This window comes from Nipponia nippon, unplaced genomic scaffold (genome assembly GCF_047370975.1).
Source record: "Nipponia nippon isolate SJK-2023a ecotype South Korea unplaced genomic scaffold, ASM4737097v1 scaffold_4, whole genome shotgun sequence".
Classification (NCBI taxonomy): domain Eukaryota; kingdom Metazoa; phylum Chordata; class Aves; order Pelecaniformes; family Threskiornithidae; genus Nipponia; species Nipponia nippon.
This window is the reverse complement of record NW_028262358.1, coordinates 104,377,356-104,396,830: the sequence shown is the minus strand read 5'-3', so window position 1 is coordinate 104,396,830 and position 19,475 is coordinate 104,377,356. Positions and strand designations below refer to the sequence as shown.

General features: G+C 38.3%; 1 protein-coding gene across 10 annotated transcripts in view; it reads right to left on the bottom strand.

Moving 5' to 3' along the window:
- ERICH1 (glutamate rich 1) overlaps nucleotides 1-19,475 on the bottom strand; it is a 97,575-nt gene that overhangs the window by 19,255 nt on the left and 58,845 nt on the right. For 6 of the 10 annotated variants that reach the window (XR_015708394.1, XR_015708395.1, XR_015708390.1 and 3 more), the window contains exons 4-5: nucleotides 16,440-16,817; nucleotides 12,660-12,854 (exon numbers count right to left, since the gene is read on the bottom strand). Coding sequence is in view for 3 of the 10 variants with exons in the window: in XM_087775593.1 (XP_087631719.1) it covers nucleotides 7,953-8,026; nucleotides 12,660-12,854; nucleotides 16,440-16,817 (647 nt within the window). In the remaining 7 variants the exon portion in view is untranslated. The other 4 variants (XR_015708389.1, XM_087775593.1, XM_087775594.1 and 1 more) reach the window with 4 other exon arrangements.

Sequence of the window (19,475 nt, the reverse complement as noted above, 5' to 3'; positions counted from 1 at the left end):
TTTTCAAATGAAGGTATAAATAGGGAACCGTGACTGAATGACGTTATTTCTCTTTGGATCGCATAAAGATTAGTACTAGTACTCAACAATGTTCAGCATTTTTATTAATGATCTGTAAGTAAACATAGAATCATTGCTGGTAAAATTTGCAGACGACACCAAGATTAGCAGAGAGTCAATACTAATGAAAGCAGTACAGGCACACAGAACAATCCATCATTTACTAATCTAGACATAGTCAACGAAAATTAACGTTAATACGGCCAAACAGAAAGTCAGACATTTAAGAACAGGAAGTACAGAACCAGGGACTAAATCCTGGAAAGCAATGAATTTCAAGAGTACTTGTCTACTATGACAAATAATTCAACATGGACTCCCTATACAATCCCACGGCAAAAAGTGGACCCACGAACAATGGAGTAGCGAGTACAAAAGTTGGCACTGCTGAGATTTTAAATGAAGCTCTATGTGCAGTTCCAGCACACTTGTTTTCTAAATGGTGGGGAAAAAAAATGGAGAGAATGTACAAGAGAGCCACAAAAACAATTTAAAGGCTGTAGAAAATGCCTTAAATCAAATAATTTAAAGAGATAATATTTAGGGTAGCAAAAAGGAGGTTGCATTGTAGCTTGATGACAGTGCTGAAAAACGTTCACAGCCAGAAAATAGTGGCTAGCAAGGGACTTCTTAACCTAGTGAAGAAAATCATACCAAGAACTAATGGCTGAAAGTTAAACCTAGACAAATTCAAATTTAAAATAAGGCACATGTTTCTAACCATGAGTGATTAAGCACTGGAATAAATGACAAGAGAAGGGGCTAAGTCTTCATTTCTTCATGTCTTTAAATCAAGCTTGCCTGTCTCTGCAGAAGACTTGCTTTAGCAAAAACCACAATCTGTGCTTTTGTCAGACTTGTTACTGGTCTCCACCCTGAAGTAAAAGGGAAATTTATGACCAGGGATCTAGATGAGGTCAGAGAAGATAATCTCATGTCCTTTTCAGTCTTACCCTCTGTGAATCTATCAATTTACTGAGTGAGTACAGAGAAAAAACTTTCTGAGTGACTTTTACCATCTGGATAACAATGTGATCCGTAGCAGATTGTAAATCATCTAGTAATAAATATATGTCAGAAACTATCAAGATTAATGTATTCTTGCAACGCCTTCTAACTTAGAAATTTAGATTTATTTAATATTTTACACATTAATTTTATACTGGGTAATTGAATTAATGTGAAAGGGTTAAGCAGACAGGCTAATGAAACACTGTGCCACGTACTTAGCTTAATGTTGTTGGAAAAATCAATGCACTTTGGTCTGTCAGTTAGCAATCACAGATTTAATTGAATAACATGTCAACTATTTCAAACTGTTTACCAATGTAAATAGAATCCAGCACTATAGTAATGGTAATAAGCTAAGACCCTTTCCCTGAATTCCAATCAGATTTGAACATGACCTTCATTTTAAGCTCCAACATGCCAGACAAAGATCAAACAGCTGTCATTACGTCTAAAGAGTTTGGTGATTACTCCTGTGATTCTGAAAAAAATATATTTGCTATTGATTCACTCTCTAGAACACAGGTAATGGGTAATCAGTTTGATATTCCTAGCAATGGTTATTCCTTCTCTGTGCATTTATATTCACTTCCACTTCCTTATTGTCACTGGGAGGAGGAATAAATCACACAGCAGTCTTTTACTGAGCTTATCTGAGAAGTGGTGGAGGCCACTTTGTGCATGTCTGCATGAAGGGAACAAGAGGAAGAGCAGGAGAGGCACCTCCTCAGCTTGTGTTGGGTGAGTTCCAAGCACAGCTGCACAACAGCTCCTTACTCTTCTTCTCCTTCTCCCTTTTACCACTCCCAGGCAATGGCTTCCCAACTGAAGATATGAAAGCAGCAAGGAGGGGGGGGGGGGTCACAGCCGTGTCCACGTTGAAGGAGCTTGCCACTGCCAGGCCAGCACCAGGAGCAGGCGATGTTTTGGCCATGCAAAATATACATTCCTGTCCCTTTCTCAGATGCAGTAAATTAATTTCTTTTGACCAGATCCAGATGCCTGCAATGTGAATGTTTCCATCTGACCTACCTCTTTATGCTCCCTTAACAGTCAACATAAAGACATAGGTTCTCCTATTTGTACCATTGTTCTTATCCTAAAATAGATGTCTAGAAGCAATCAGTTATCTTGGGCTGTACAAATATCTATTTCATCCCAGTGATTATAAAGTTCTTTAGGATAGGCAGCTCAGATGGAAACATCTACACTGTAGACATCTGAAGTTAGGAGAAATGAATCCCACCCTGCATGCCTGCAAGATCTCCTTAGCAAGCTGCAGACGAACACTGCCTCCCCAAGTGTCTACTAAGGAGAACCAGGTCCCTGTTTTACTACACTAATCATGTGTGCAATGTAAAATTATTATGCCATTTTTAACTATCAGCAGCCTTGCTTACATGTTCTAGCATGGTCTTGATTGTAGTTAAGTCTATTACATTCCCCTAGCACACTGGCACCTCAGATGTAATAGAAATTCACTGTGCTGGGTGCTGTGCAGCAGGACAAACACTGCATCAAATTGCTACTAGTTTAAGAAAGGAGAAAAGAGACAAGAAAATAGGCAGATTGATGTGGGAGTACACAGATACAATAAGGCAACATTAGTCAGCACAGTAGGCAATTGACTCAGCATACGACTGACCTAGCTGTTGCCAAGCTTTTGGGCAGCATCACGGCAAAGGAGAGTTTTAAAGAAGGAAAGGAAGGCGATAGAAAGATTGCTCTGTAGACAGCTGTGGAAGGCACTGTGGGAAAAAGCACAAATGTGTTAATCTGAAAATGTAGCAAACGGGTGATGGAAGCTAGTACCAGAGGCTGAGAGGATGGAGGAATCATCTGTGCACTGACTGAGGGACTGAGAAGACTGGCAAAGATCTTGAAAGTGAAGAAAAGCGGCCTCTAGTTTATGCAACCTATAGCAGCCTACAGTTGATGCAAAAGAAAATAAGGTATTGAACCACAGATTCATTCTTTCTCTATTTTTGTGTAGTCCTCTTCAATCTTAGATAACACTTTTTTTTTGCATTATGTATCCTAAAACAGGATGTAGCATTGCAGTAATAATGTAAAAGAGAACTACAGCTTGCTTATACATTTTACAAATGTGTACAGTTCATTAAAATGACTACAGTCTATTAATGCTACAAAGTTAGGCACTCAATTTGGAGAACGTCCTTATGAAAGCTATATATTTGACCTTGAGTGACTGTGGTGCATATACACTGTTTTCAAATAATCAAATAATATATATTTTTCCTAGATCTTTAGATGTAGGAAACATACAGCATTTGTAAATTTCTAATTTTTCTTTATACTCATGTAGTGCTTTTCCCCCATGGGTTAGTTCAGCTTATATCTAGCAGCTTAAAAATATACATTTTTTCCATCTAAGAAAAACATATATTAAAAATTGTGAAATACTCAGACATTATAATTATCCTATTCAACAAGATTTACTTAGATGCAATGCAGAGGATAAAGTAGTTAACGGTGAAGCTAAATTAGCCGCATAAACATGTGCAATGCAGCCCTCCTTAGGAGCAATCTAGGGCTGAAGCAATTAATCATAAAAACTACATCTGAGGTTGGCTTAAATATTAAATACAATGCATTTTTTCCAATCTCACAGGTTGCTGTTTTTTTCCACTACCACTCTTTGTTATTATACTTAAGGTGTAGCATACTGTACAAGCATAACACACATCACTTTCCACTCTACTTCTGTGGACTGGTTTTATGATATACCCGATATTACTGGGTGAAATATGTTTTCTTTGATCAAAGACAGCTTAAACTTTTTCTGCCTTCATGCTGCCACTCACCACTTTTTTCCTTCCTTGTCTTTTTTTTTAAAGTCTTTTTTTTCCCCACGTGTCATTTCAGAGATTCAGCCTACTGAGTAGTATCCCCCTGCACTGGTGCAGGGGAGAAAAACCAGCTGTCACAGAAAACACATTAAAGAATTTATAACTCTACAAGATTGTAAAGTACTATACAAAATATTGCACCACTTATGAAGCAGTAAAAATCTGTAACATTAGAGACTGATTCTTACATTACATACCCACAAAAGAGAAGAATTAAGGCCTTACAGGCAATTTTGAGAATAAACCACGTACCTATATATAGGGATAGTGGCTTTGAACTCATACCCTTGTATACAAGCATAGTGACCAACTATTCACTACTACAGATGCCCAAAACTACTTCAGCCTCTGTGGTCTTACTTGTACACGGAGCCTAGGGAAGGGACCACCACCTAACCTATTCAGAGCCCGATTTCTCTGTGCTACTGTTCCTTCCTTACTGCACAATTATGCAAACTAGAAAGTTCACTCTTAAAGCCACATGCAGGCTACTTTCTAGGTGATCCCTAAATTCTTCGCACTGTTGGAGTCCATGTTGGTTTTAAAAACAAAATTGTAAAGTTCTATCTTACCAGAAGTGTGTGTACAGTTCAGTCTGAAGTTCTCTGATGCAAAGACCACTAAAAAAACTCTTCCGTGCCTCAGAAATTGCACATGATACTGCACATTCACTAGACTGAATGATGTGGAAGAAGCAAAAATTCAAGCCCATCTCCTTTGTCTTTTAGGAGTTTAGCACGAAAATCCAAAGTGATAAATGATTCATTGCTATGTTGAAGAAGCCACATATAGTGAAATGTAAAACACACTGCGGTCACTGATGGATATGAATTTAAATTTTTCAGTTTTCATATCCCAGCCATGTTGGTTATACTGCTGCTCAAATAAACCATAAGAGATTCAGAACCATTTCTTTTAGAGAAGAAGCACAGAAAGCGACCACGTATTAAAATTCTGGTGTATTATATATATACACCTCATATATATATATGAGATAAATATATGTATATGTATACATATATACATATTTTTGACTGCAAATAGGATGTTAAACATGGAACTAAACAATCCTTCCCCCCTGCCATTTTTAGTACATTGCCTAATTGATATTATTATAGGATGAATAATGCCCATTTCTTTTGCTTTTAAACTAGACCTTTCTGCTGTGTTCTTTCGTGTATTGCTCTTAAGTGTCCTTACGCACACTGCAGTTCAGCACACCATTGTTTGGCACGTTTGTTTCAGAAACAAACACACTCTTACGGGATTGCATTAATCTGCAATGACGATCTACAATTTATCTGCTTGAATTTGGTCCTATTTTCTAAACTCTCCAACATCTTAGATTTTACTTTATCCTCTACTCTTTATAATCCCTGTTAGGGTAATAGTGGCAGGTTTGGTAAGTGTAAGATTCAGCTCCTATCGCAGGTCATTTACAAAGACATCAGATATCACTGACTCTAACTAGCTCCGTTCTGAAACTGTTCCCAGGCTTGCTTTGTTAGGACCAGCTGATTTCTGCACAGAATATAAGACTCTTACAGTGGTTAAAGTGGAAGGAAAAAAGAGAGACCAAAAGCAATCTTTTCCCCATTACTATCTGATTCAAGCAAAGTACACTTTTGACCTGAGAGATTTTACTCACATTCTGGGATTAGACTACCAATAGTACAAAATATTTCTGTTTGGCAAAGATACCCAAATCTGTTCCTCTGTATCCAGTTATTTAAAATTCAGCATAATTTAAAGAATCACTTTAATATTACGACAAAACGGCCAAGCACTGAAACAGAAATATTAAAGAAGGGAGATTAAAGCAATAAACAAAGCTGCAAAAAGAGTGCGTGAGCGCTGGTGAGATGAGCGTGTGAACGTGCGATAGCGTGTGTCAGGCTGGACTCGCTGGTGAGCAGGAGACCCGCAGAGCAGGTGAGAGGGCCCAGGATGCAGGCAGGGATAAGAGAGAGGCTGGGGGCCTGTGCTGGTGTTCGAGGGACCTGAGAATGAGGGTATGCTTGTGAATCTAGGAAGTGAAGGCATGTGTGTTTTCACTCGTGAACTTCAATTCCAATCAGTCAGAGAAGATGACTGTATTTGTGTTTTATGTGAGTCCTGGCAGGGTTACTCATGGGTGCTGTTAAAGGCAGTGACCTGTCTGTGGCAGCCTGTGTAGTCAGCCATGTGAGTGTCGTGTGTGTGTGCATGCGTCCCTGAGATATGTGCTAAGCCTCACTACTGGCTGAATCTGGAAACATGAAAGCTGCAGTCGCCTCCACCAGCATGGGACAGAGAGACATCCAGGTCTCCAGGTGCACCAGCCTGGGATCCAGAGGACAAGGAGGAGGAATCCCCTGGTCCTGGGGTCTACCCAAGGCAGCAGCCTTATAACATCCCTCAGCACAGTCACTCGAGTATCAAGAAATGCAGGCACTACGGTTGTTTGTATTGTCCTGATTTGACCTGGTTTGTACTTGTGTTTCAAAATACTGTCTTTAATTACATGATCTCATTTATTTTTTCATATTCGGTGTATAGGACAGATGATGCTTACCTAATGAGTTGCTGAATATCCTTTTTGTGCGGTTCCTAGGCCTCATTTACTGCATGACATTCAAACCTTAATCTGAGGATGAAGTGATTAATTTCCTGTGGGGTCCGTCTAGGTGCTTCACGTTCAAGTGATATTTTCTTCATTCTCCTGATGTGGGACTAAGGCACACAGCATCTCAGTGAAAAGGCACAGCTATAGTTCAGTGCCCATGTGTTAGCAAGTCAGGAGCATTAAAACAGGGAACATGCTATTAGTTTCCCCTCTGCAAAGTCTGGTTTAAATATCTTTCCTAGCAGATACAGACCTAACTCAAGCACTCCAGAGCTGCACACAGCTGCCTTAGGCATAAGACCATTTTTTCTGCACCTGCAATCCTTTGGCATGATATGGAACCTCTTTTAACGTCTTCAATTCACAAGAAAGAGGTATCATTATATTTTTATTACACATTTTTGAGCATCACTAAAAACAACGCCTTGCAATAGGATATATCAGGTAACATAATAAAAAAAACAAAGCAAAAAACCCACACAGTGTTTATATAGTCTCACCAGTACTATATCTCCAAGCACATGTTGGAGGAGATAAATATGTTGCCCCTGTCCTGCTGATGAGGAAGCTAACACACTAAGATGTGAGAAATGGTTTGCTCTGTATCACCTATCAGGTGAATGACTCAGCTGAGAGAAAAGCCTCTCACTTACAAAGCATTTTTTTCTTCAGGATTCCAAAACATTTTACAACCATAGATATTATTTACTGTATCATCTACACATGGATAAATTCAGTTGCGGAAAGACTACACAATAATCAGTGAGAGAACCCAGTCCCATAATTCTGCAGTCAGTGAAGCCCATCAGATTGTAACAGGCTGGGCTGTGGAATAGTTCTGAAAATGCCATCCAAGTTTCAGCACAACTCCAAACAGTACCTACATGACCCACACATAGAAATTTATCTATTTCCATAGTTTAGCAGTTTATTCAGCAAAAATACATTCCTCAGACATATTGTTGCTTCTATTTAAATATAAAACTATATTTCTGTTTTTCAGGCAAACAGATATATCAGATAAACAAGAAAAGTAAAGAAATAAAACTTCCAGAAAGGAATTATCAATTTATAAACAAACAAAAAAAATTACTATACTTCTTAAACAAAATACTTGATACAGCCTTTATAATTCCACATAAGTCCCTTATCCTAAAGTGAAATGTACACACTAAGCCAGCTGAAGACTCAGGCCACACAGCATATGCATATTCTTGACCAACCAAACACAAAAATCACATGTAGTTATACCCTGTTTATTGTCTTCTGGAGTTTGTAACACAGAAAAATAATTCATTTACCCGAAGGTGTAGAATGTGTATTGACACTGCTCTTCCTGAACAATTGCTACTTGGTTAAGAGTTTGTATATTAAATTTTAACCCTGCGCATATGGACACAGGCAAGGCTTTATTTCCTGTTCTTCACAGGAAGGATATCTGTAATCCAGTAGTGAAACAGAGACGTGACTATCTTGGTATGATCTGAAACAAAGAAAACACATTCCTCCTGAAATACCTCTACGACATTTCTGAACATCAAAGAAAAAGACTTGTGCAAACATCTGTTTCCATTCAACATTAGCATTTTAGTAAAAACAATGCAGATATTGGAGCTTGAAGACTAATACATATGAATTTGTAGATAAACAGGTGCATTTTCTTTCAGGAGGTCTGTTATTTGTATGAGAAACAATTTTGGTTCCATATTTTGGAATGTCCTATTTGTTATGATTCAATAATTTGGAAAAAAGCGAGATTGAAAGGACATGATCATACGGGTAAGGCTATAAGAGTGGAATCTTCTTCACTTTCTGCTTGGAGAGTAATTTCACACATTATTTTTTAACTTACAGTAGCACCTAGAAGTCCCAGTTGAGAATGAGTCGTCTTGTATAGACAGCTGTAGTAAAGCCTCAAATTGCCATGGCTTCTGTCTTAATTCAGAGATTATCTATGTGACTTTATTGATTTTCAATAACAGGACTTTCTGCAGTACTTAACACATAATATCCCATTTAAGATGATTCTATAATGTTATGCTAATATAGCCTTCATATTTCATTTCCTTTCCTTTGAATGTTCATTCAAAAAAAAAAAAAGGTTAAATGTAATCATTTTAGGCCCTCTGTGTATCCAGCCTGTGTATTGTTAGCACACAGTAAGTGTATTACTTCTGGTCTGCAAAATGTATCCCCCCCCAGCAATGGAGACATATATAAAGGACAACTCTCCAAAGAAAGGCAGTTAAAAGAAGCTTCTAGCTCTTCTGTGAGTGATAATTTCCTATGCAACAAGGGAAGAGCATATTTGAGACTTGATACTACCCAACAAAGGGAAAATGTTAATAGATAATGGAATGAAGTTGATGAGTAGAAGCTGAATGAGTTCATAAATTAGGAGATAATGACTTTTTTTTTTTAATTAGGCGATCACCTATGCTTTAATAATTGATGTGAAATGAGAATTATGTAGCCTTCGTTTCAAAAGCTACAGTTTCCAACCAGCAAATGGAGCATTACTTCCAGCCGCAGCTCTTCTCCTTTGCCCACTGCGCTGTGCAGGATCACAAAGGTGTCTGGCTTTCTTTTGCAAATGGCCACTGACTTTCTGACGGAGATCAGCCAAGCCCCCGTCACGAGAAATGTGTATCTATTTGACTTCTAAACATTCTCTTCCCTGCATTTATAGAAGACTTTAAGTAGAGGTAAGTACTTTTTGTTAAAGACTACCAAATAAATGGAAATAGTTATAGGACATTTTGTTCTTTTTTACAGTCAGAGAACAGTGACACTTTAAATAGCCATGTTCAAACGAAAACTCTTGACCAACTTCAACTTTGTATGATTGCTGAAGTACAAGGTCAAAGGTAACTTGATGGAGTAAGTTGTAGCATAAAGTATGAGGCAAGTTGATGGCGGATGACTAGACAGAACAACCGGTATCCCTTAACCATAGAGATTTTCGTGCTCAAGTAAGTTTTCCGATTTTAATGAAGGGTTAATGATGGTACCTTAACGATAATTTTTCTGTTTCAATCTCCTCAGCAATTTCCTCTTCCTGCAAAATTTTGCAGACCCTACCACCAACCTTGTTAGACCTTTCTTTGATATGACTGCAAATATTGGGATTTAAGAGCTTAAGATAAACCAGAACCTTTTTTCTTCATTGTTTCTTCTTCCTTTTGGTTGAACGATGATTGCCAATCTGAATAACATGCTAAGAGGTGTGAAGGAAATACCAAAACATGGTCCTGAATCAGTGGTTTTCAATTTGTGGTCTGCAGACCTTGGGCAGTCCATAGCTTTACTCTAAAGGGTCTGTAAAAAGGTACTAAGAAAAGCAAATTTATCATCAGTAGGCATAAACTTGCCAAGTGGGACTTGGTAGCCCCAGTGGAAAATTAGATTAAACCATAACATATATATATGAGAGGAAATAAACAATAAATAATAGTATGTTTACTTCATAAAGTTTAGTAATGGAGAATGTGCACTTATATGAAAGAGATGGATCATTTCTCATTTTTTTCCTACTCTTTCCTTCCTTGAATTAAAGACAAAACTGAACAAAACATAGCACCCATTATTATTCCTTTGATGCTGGCATCTTAAATAGAATCATAAGCATGGGAAAAAGGGTTAACATATTGCTTCTTGAACTAAAAATAGGTTTATTTTGTAAAAAAAATACACCTTGTTAACATTAAGAAAAATTGTTTTCTTTTCATCATGTTAATAAGGAATGACCTTTCCTTCTAGTAAATCATGCCCCAGTAAAAATAAACAAAACAGAAAAAAGGCAAGATAATCAAACTTGCAAAAAAAAATTGAGATAAAAATGTACAGTACATCATAGTAATCTTCATAAACAGCCCTAACCTGTATTTCTGTAACAAGAACTTGAATTTGTTGAGACAACAAGCTTTTGTAATAACTCTTATCACTTGTTCATTGGGAATGAAATCTAAAATTCGAAAAAACTGGGCAAGATGACCTATTTTTGAGCCAAAAGTAGGGAAAAAAGTATAATTAAAAGCCTAATTCAAGGTAAAATTTCAGAGCACTATATTCTCATTCACTGAAATTCCTGAATTACAAATAGAATGTATTGTTAAAGTCTGCTGAGGCAAATTAATATCTAGCAGGTGTTTAATTATCCTTTAATAATTTATAACAATGTATTTTCCTCTTTCTTATGTTGTTGTACCTCATGAATATCAAATGAACTACTATGGTTACACCACTGTGAACTTGGAATGCGATTAGAATTGAGCCCAGAGTGACAACAGTTGCTAGGAAAAAAAATCAACTGGAAGAGTAAACAATTTCAGGCTGTATCAGCAGAAACATAAATGAATTTAAAAAATCACTCAGAAAATTGTTTTCTCCTTTTTCAAGTGACAAATACATACATAAGAAAATTAGGGTAGTTGCATGGATTTGTTTCTAATTTGCTTCTGTTTTCTCTCTTCAGTTTGACATTTCTGCTATCTAAAAGTAAACAGAGCAGCTTACCTCAAGGCTGCAAAACCCAACAGAATTCCTACTGTATTGAGTAGAATTTGGATGAGGCCTGTAAGGAATATCCTGAATGTGGTCACTTCAACAGTTCCATTTTGATTTAATCAACAGAAGCTGAATTAGGTCATTTAATAAAGGGCCAACAGAATTACCACTATGCCTGCTGAGTCCTACTTAGTTTGCAAATGTGTATTACATCCAATGAGACTACTGATTATAATTAGAGATCACAGAATTTAGGCTTGAAATTAATTATTGAATACACAGAAGGATTTTGTGCCATATATATGTGGATACTTCAGATCTATTAGAACCTTATGGACTGTCGTACTCCATATGTACACTTTAAAGAATACATATGTAAGAATGCCCTTTTCAAAATGTTTCAGCTATGAACTCCATAGGAGGAATTCTCTCTTTTCTGTGTTTTTACAATGCACAGCATGCAGTAGACTCCAGTCTTGACTGGGATCTTCAGCCACTATCATGCTGTAAATTATTTAATGATGTTACAAGCAGTAGTCTCTTCTCTGAATGTTATTGCTAAGCCTCTGATGGCTATGATCTTATTTACTCTGTTACCACACTACTACCAGCTCAGTCATTACTCTTCAAAAGACTTAGAGCACTATCTAAAATGGTTAAGACTCTCTTCTGCCATAGCAAGCGCTCTCTACTCTGACTAAATTCTTTGGGAGTCAAGAAAATTCAGCACATCTCGTAGATTTGGCTGATGATGCAACAAATGTACTAATGACAAGTAACAATGACTGTTTAAATGAAGACTACTTGGAAAATGAATTATTATACCTTCTATGGTCTACATGCTGATCCCACATTCACCTGAGGAACTATTAACTGTCCAAAAAGAAGTTCTACTAAAATTATAGGGGTTATAATAGAGAACAGAAGGAGCATGAATGAAATCAGACTTGTGCCTCAGGGATGAAAAGATTTAGTAACAATATTTTTTCCTTTTATGAATGACTTTATAACATCATTTATTATACGAGTGACTTTATGTTTTTACATAATCAACAACATTTTTTAGAAACTTTAACCAGACATTTATATTTAAACAAAAACAAAGCTGTAAATCAAACTTTGGCATGCAACATCTACGTATTAAAGAAGCCACGTAGGTGACCAAGAACAAATGGAATAATGGGCTTTATTGATTCTTATGCACGTAAAATTAATCCTTAACTGGATGAGAGAAATCTCCAAGATAAACAAGTTAATTCCTGTGATTTAAAAAGTCTACAAAGAGAATGTATTTAAAATATGTTTTAAACATGATTAAATCTTAAGACAGTTAAGATTTAAAAAAACATTGTTTTAAAAACCTGAATCATTTTATATTTTACTGTTGCTGCAAAGTATGAAAAGTTTCTTCATTGATCGTAACCAAACAAGAAACAGGGAAAATCACTGTATTTTCGGTGGGAATTATGCTTTCAAATCTTGTATAAGCATGTATTTACCATTATATAATTCTTTACAGCTTCCTAAGAAAAAAAACCTGTGACAACTCTGAATTTTAATCCACACAAAAAAAGAACCTAAGTGAATGAACACGAGTGAATGGTACCTACCAGGAGGCATCATGGATTGTTCTTGAAATTGGTTCAAAGCACCCTTCAATCTCTCAATATCCTGTAGCAATACAAGGGATTTCAGCTGATGCAGAAGAGTCACATCTGAGGAAGAGATGGTGCGAGATTCAAGATACTGTAAAAGCTCTTGGGCAGTTGCTGAATTTACAGCAGAATCTGTGCCTTCTGATTTATCTGGAAAAAAAATTGGAAAACCATATTAAAAATACTCAGTGAGCACAGAGAATTTTCCTAATTATACTTTCTTTTCATGGACAGCATCTTCCTTTTCAGTACAACTTATAACGAAATATCAGGTACTAAAGGGCAGCTTGCTCCTCCCATTTTTCGTTAAATATTAAAACAACGGTAAGAGGGGAAAGTATCAAATTCAAAAAGTAAAAAGGACAACAGGATTTATAGTGACAGAAATGCAAGAGAAATCTAAATTTTCAAGATTAGCACAGGAAGAAAGTGGATGAAGAAACTGTACTGTGGCCAAAGCACTGTGGCTTTGCTTCCTACATACTATGTTTTATAAAAATGCACACACATGTGGAGACAGGGAGCAACTCTGTGGAACTACTGCAAAGCACTTCTGGAGGCATCCAATTATCTTGTTACTGTACTTTTATGTTTTTATTTAAAAAGTGGATATTACAGTGTGCAAAACAGCAGAGAAGGACATACATTGTTTCTACAGTACTAAAGCATAAATTCATTCTTCCATTCCAGTAACAATGTATAGTCTGTCTTTAACCAGACTCCCTTTAATTCTTCTGTTTTTACCAGCAAGCCAGCTGAGAAGAACAGATTTTTCCTGATTCAGTTTTCTGACATAAGTACAAGAAGTGTAATCCAATGTAACCATTTGAAAATGCTGCTAAAAGCAATGGCTTCCAATTTTATCTAAAAAAAATGGAGAGTGTTAAAGTCATTCAACTATAAAAGGCAAACAGCATAATGTCAGGTCTATATATAAACTGGGATTTGCCTAACAAGAAAGTTAGTCACACTCTGATTTATGGATGTGACATCTTATCTGCAGATGAACTTTCTTTTACCTGAGAATTTCTCTCTGTGGATTCCAAGGTCCCCACTGGCTCAACGCTCCGCTCTGCAGGCTTGAGAGCAGGGCCAGTCAGTCTGTCAACCACTGCTAAAACCTGAACTTGACTTCCAAGAAAGCTGGAAGCTCAACAATTTTTCTTAAAAATTCAACAAGCAACACAGCTGTAGATAATTGACCAGATTTCTGTTCTGGGTCATGTATTAACAGCAGAACTGTTAACTGAGTTTACAATCTTGCTCAGTTACTTGGGAGTTACACTACAGCAAATGCACGTAGTTTAGCTTACTTAGCCATACACTGAAGTAGTAAAATTCTTATTTTTGGTGATGGAAATAAATTAGCCAGAAAGCAGGATGGATTTTGAATGCTAGGCTTAGTATGAAGACCTGACACAGCAGAAATATTTTAACAGTAAGCAAAGAAAATTCTATGTATAAAACTTGAGAAAAAAAATTAACATGAAATCCCTGATGTCATCTTAACAGGGTTTTTAAAATAATTCTGTAGTTAAAGATGAATTTTCATAGAATCATAGAATCATTAAGGTTGGAAAAGACCCTTAAGATCATTGAGTCCAACTGTTAACCTAGCACTGCCAAGTCCACCACTATACCATGTCCTCAAGCAACCACGTCTACCTGTCTTTTAAATACCTCCAGGGATGGAGACTCAACCACTTCCCTGGGCAGCCTGTTCCAATGCCTGACCACCCTTTTAGTGAAGAAGTTTTTCCTAATATCCAACCTAAACCTCCCCTGGTGCAGCTTGAGGCCGTTTCCTCTCGTCCTATCGCTTGTTACTTGGCAGAAGAGACCGACCCCCACCTCGCTACAACCTCCTTTCAGGTAGTTGCAGAGAGCAATAAGGTCTCCCCTCAGCCTCCTCTTCTCCAGACTAAACAACCCCAGCTCCCTCAGCCGCTCCTCAGAAGACTTGTGCTCTAGACCCTTCACCAACTTCGTTGCCCTTCTCTGGACACGCTCCAGCACCTCGATGTCCTTCTTGGAGTGAGGGGCCCAAAACTGAACACGATATTCGAGGTGCGGCCTCACCAGTGCCGAGTACAGGGGCACTGTCACCTCCCTGGTCCTGCTGGCCACGCTATTCCTGATACAAGCCAGGATGCTATTGGCCCTCTTGGCCACCTGAGCACACTGCTGGCTCATGTTCAGGTGGCTGTCAGCCAACGCCCCCAGGTCCTTTTCAGCCAGGCAGCTCTCCAGCCACTCCTCCCCCAGCCTGTAGCGTTGCATGGGGTTGTTGTGACCCAAGTGCAGGACCCGACACTGAGCCTTGTTGAACCTCATACAGTTGGCCCTGGCCCAATGATCCAGCCTGTCCAGGTCCCTCTGTAGGGCCTTCCTACCCTCCAGCAGATCGACACTTCCACCCAACTTGGTGTCATCTGCAAACTTACTGAGGGTGCACTCGATCCCCTCATCCAGATCATCAATGAAGGTATTGAACAGGACCGGCCCCAGCACTGAGCCCTGGGGAACACCACTCATGACCGGCCGCCAACTGGATTTGACCACTCTCTGGGCTCGGCTGTCCAGCCAGTTTTTAACCCAGTGCAGAGTGCACTTATCCAAGCCGTGAGATATTTTAATTTTATGAGATATTTTTATTTTTAATAAATATGAGGTAATTTTAATTTTATGGGACTAGGAGCTGACAGGTCTGACTTAAGATGGACTCATCTTTACAGGTAGGTAAGCTGTTTAATATTCTTCATTCACGGCCACAGCCAAGGCCATGCACTTTGGAAAAATTTTCACTGCTTTTTTCCAGTTTTACAAGACAGTTATCGTTTTAAAGCTATGTTCTGTGCTGAGCAACTAAAGAACACACCAGCTTGCCCTTAAGAAAATATATTTAGATGATACCAACATAATCTGGTGTATGTACACATAATTACTATACTCACCATTGAAACTTCATTATTTCTGAAACGCATTTATAAAATAAGCACCATACAAGCAGCTTTTTAGGAAGGCAACAGAAGAAACATACAGCAGGAATTTCTCTGATTTTAGTGGCCAGATGAACATTCAATAGGCCATTAGGGATAACATCCATGCAATCCTTTTTGAAGTGCTATGGAATGTGCATTGAGCATCAGTTCACATTCATCCTGTTCACAAGTGCTTTATGCCAATACACTTTCACAGTGCCAACAGTATCTCCCCCTTTGCTCTTGAATTCTGTCTCTCTAGATTTCCTTATATGTTACAAATAAATCTCCTCCTAGGAAGGAGAACTTTCTGAAAAGTAGGTTGGTTCAGAGATAGTAAGCATGGAAGTAGTTTAGGATAGCAATTATTGCCCTCATTCGAAGCTCTCTGAAAGCAGGTAATCCTTCTGGATGTTTGCTTGCAGAGGAAAGAAGAATTTGGTGCATTTTAACCACTACATTTACCCCAAGTGCTTTGGAATGTTTTAAAAAAGAGCAAGCAATATTATGCATATTTTCAAAGACAGGGAAACAAAGAGATTAAGATCACAGATTTTTATATTGATGTGGATTCTTACATATTCACGTACACACCAGAAAATGGGACAAATACTAAGTACTCACATGTCTTACTGAGTTCAAAAGAGACACTTCTCTAGTAGATTTGGCCCATTCTACAGCAATAATAAGCGCACATCTATTTTCCCCTATGTGGTAATACTCATGAAAAGAAAGGAGAAAGAGTGGTACATACTGTCAGCAAAATAAATTTGTTGTGTTGCCTGCAGGAAGTCCAGAATGCTATCTGCCTTTTCATCTATGTCTTTTAAGCCTGCTGCTTCTTCTCTGTTATTTTTCTCGGGCTGATATGTAAAATCCACACCGGTAGTTTTTGTTACCAAGCCAGCTGCTCTCATTTTTTCTTTCTGTCGCTTCTTTTTCATTTTCCTCTTTTTGTTTTTGCTTATTTTGGGACTGTCTATCTGCTGCAGCTGTAAATTATCTTGAACAAGAGTCTCTTGCATTCCAGATTCTGTTTGTTCTCCATGTAAATTATTAGAGTTTTGCAAACTGTTTTTTTGTTTCTTCCTTCGAATGCGCTTTCTCTTGGTTTGCCCTTGATATTCCTCCTCTGCAGATTCAAAAGAGAGATGATAGTTGTAAATAAGAAGATCTATAATAAGCATTTTGGAACTGCATATGATGAAATATTACTCCCTTCAAATTCTGGGATGTCTGAGTAGCTCTAACCTTACTTTTATGTTTAGAATGCCTTTCAGTACTACAATGTCAAAGCCAACTTTTCTGAATGCATTGAGTAAGAAGACAAGTTCTTTTCCCTTCTGCTTTCAATACAGACTGCACTCTACTTTGTGCTGAGTACTTTCCATAACACTTACTTTCTTAAGGCAGATAATGTGATTCTATACAGAGTGATGCCAAAAGAATTGCCAGGGCAAAAAACAGTATGGGCAGGCTGGGGGACATGGGATGAGAGAGCTCCCCCAAGAGCCCCACACCACCAGTTGGTGAACTTGACCAAAAATGTAAGAAGAATGCATGTAATTCACAATAAAAGACGATAGTGCTTATATCGATGATATCCCTCCACGACAGTGCTGTGCCTTAAAAATACCAGGCATCTGTTCCTGATTCTTCTACTTTCTCCTCCTTAAACATCTTCCTCCTTTGGGATATTTTACTGCTAGCTCAGCTTTGGACATCAGCTTTATAGGGAAAGCGTGCAAGGCATGAGTGACCTTGGCAAGTAATCTCTGATCTCTTTAACTGCCTGTCTTGGTTCTGTCCTTCCCTTGCTACATTATAATTTCCTTACTAGCTAATTCTTCAAAAGGCTGAAATGTCAAGGGAAAGAAGTCCCTCTTGCTCTCCAAGACAGCTTTCATGCTTCTTTACTCAGATCTTATCCCTGTACACAAAGCCAGAGTTCTAAGTCATCTCTGACCCTGAACTGACTGCCTCTCCCACACGCTCATTTCTGAGTGTAAGCCCTCCTGGCACTAGCAAGGGAAGACTGCCAGAATTCATCTTCCCTTTGACTCCACTGCTGCTGAAGTCCATATTCATGCCTATAATAATTCCTGTCTAATTAACCGAAATTCCCTCTTTCATGGTAGACAAAATCCTCACACGTTTAAACACCACGGAGTGCAGAATACCATGGTTCTTCTAATGTCTTGCTCTAGAAAGTTAAGCCATTTATCCTTCCCTCAACCCTTACCTGCATGTTTCTAAATTCCTCACAGCGCACTGAGCCCGGTGCTCTTATTTATCTGGTTTTATGCCATTCTCTAATTTACCTGGTTTTACACCATTCCCTTAGGGTCAACGAATCTTTGCTTGGCTAATGCTGGTGTAATGCAAGAGAGACACCTGAAGCCCAGCACTTGTTTCCGAATGATCTGCATAGCCTCCTGAACTGCCTCTGACATTCTCAGCTTGTTTGGCTTTCTCATCACTCCTCCCCCTACCAGTCTTTGCCTCTATTTTCTCCACGGTTGGAGGCCCTCTGTTTCATTTCTGTTTCTTTTTCTGTCTTGAACTCTGTCAGCGCTGAGCCACTTTCTCTCTTTAAATATCACTACAAGACTTTTAGTTCTTTAGCTGACAGATGACTCACTGCAAAGCAATTTTCGATAGTTTCTATGAAGAAGGCTGCATAAAAATAAATTTGCTGTATTGTAACTGAACACCGCAGCATGTTAAAGACACACCAAACGTCACCTCGTACCCACAGTGTGGAATGTTTCGCACGCATGGTATTTGAGCTAAATATCTTTGTACATGATTTGGACATATGGGATGTGGGAAAAATAACGTCTGTGTCATCCTGTAGGAATAAAATATCAGAACTGAAGCAGACATGAATGGTGAAAGATGCTATAAACAAAACATCAGTGTTTCATCTTAAGATCTAATTTGGATTTTCATGGGAGTATTTGTGTTATAATAGGTGAATTTCACTGTAAACATAGATACATTGTTCCGCAAAACTTCTCAGCCCCCTGTTAACCTGAACCACACTGTTTGCTAATAAAGCTACTCTAATCTGTGCTCTCCGCAAAGTGGCCCAACGTGCTCTTTAAGCATCCAAGAATCACTAAATCTCAGCAAAACTACAGCATGTTGTGCAGCCAAGCACCCTCAATCGCTTTGATGCCACTTGAAAAAAATGGTGCAGAAGGCAGAACAGGGCTTAAGAAAACGGATGTTTTGAGTCAAATCCAAAAGTTTGTTTATCCTTGGTAGCTCAGGACAGCAGAAGGTCTGAAGAGACCAGGGTGAAACTGTCAAAAGGCAGAATGAAGGTGGTCTTCCCATGCATATGTTAGTAAGATAAATATCCGACTGAAAGGAAATCAGAACTGTGCTGAGTTTCCTCCAACCCAGAAAACAAATCACAAGACTTTACCTAGTTCTCTTGAGGAGTTAAACTGGCAGTCCTCTAGCAGTTTTTGTCATTCTTTGCCCCATACTTTAATCTCTCTTTAGTATCTGCTGCTCCATGTGTGGGAGTTACTAGTGATTCAACATCAGGAACAGATGAAATTAGATGCTGAAAAATGCAAACCAATGCACCCAAAAGGGACTAATTTGAACAAATCACTCCTAGGGTTAGAGTGAACTGTTATTAGCACAGGAAAAACAAAACCAAAGCCGGACCTGTGCATCAGTATGGAAAGCTCAATGAAAACATTTGCTCAGTGGGTACCGTGATCAAAACAGACAACACCTTGTTTGCCTACATAAGAAAGGGGATGGAAAATAA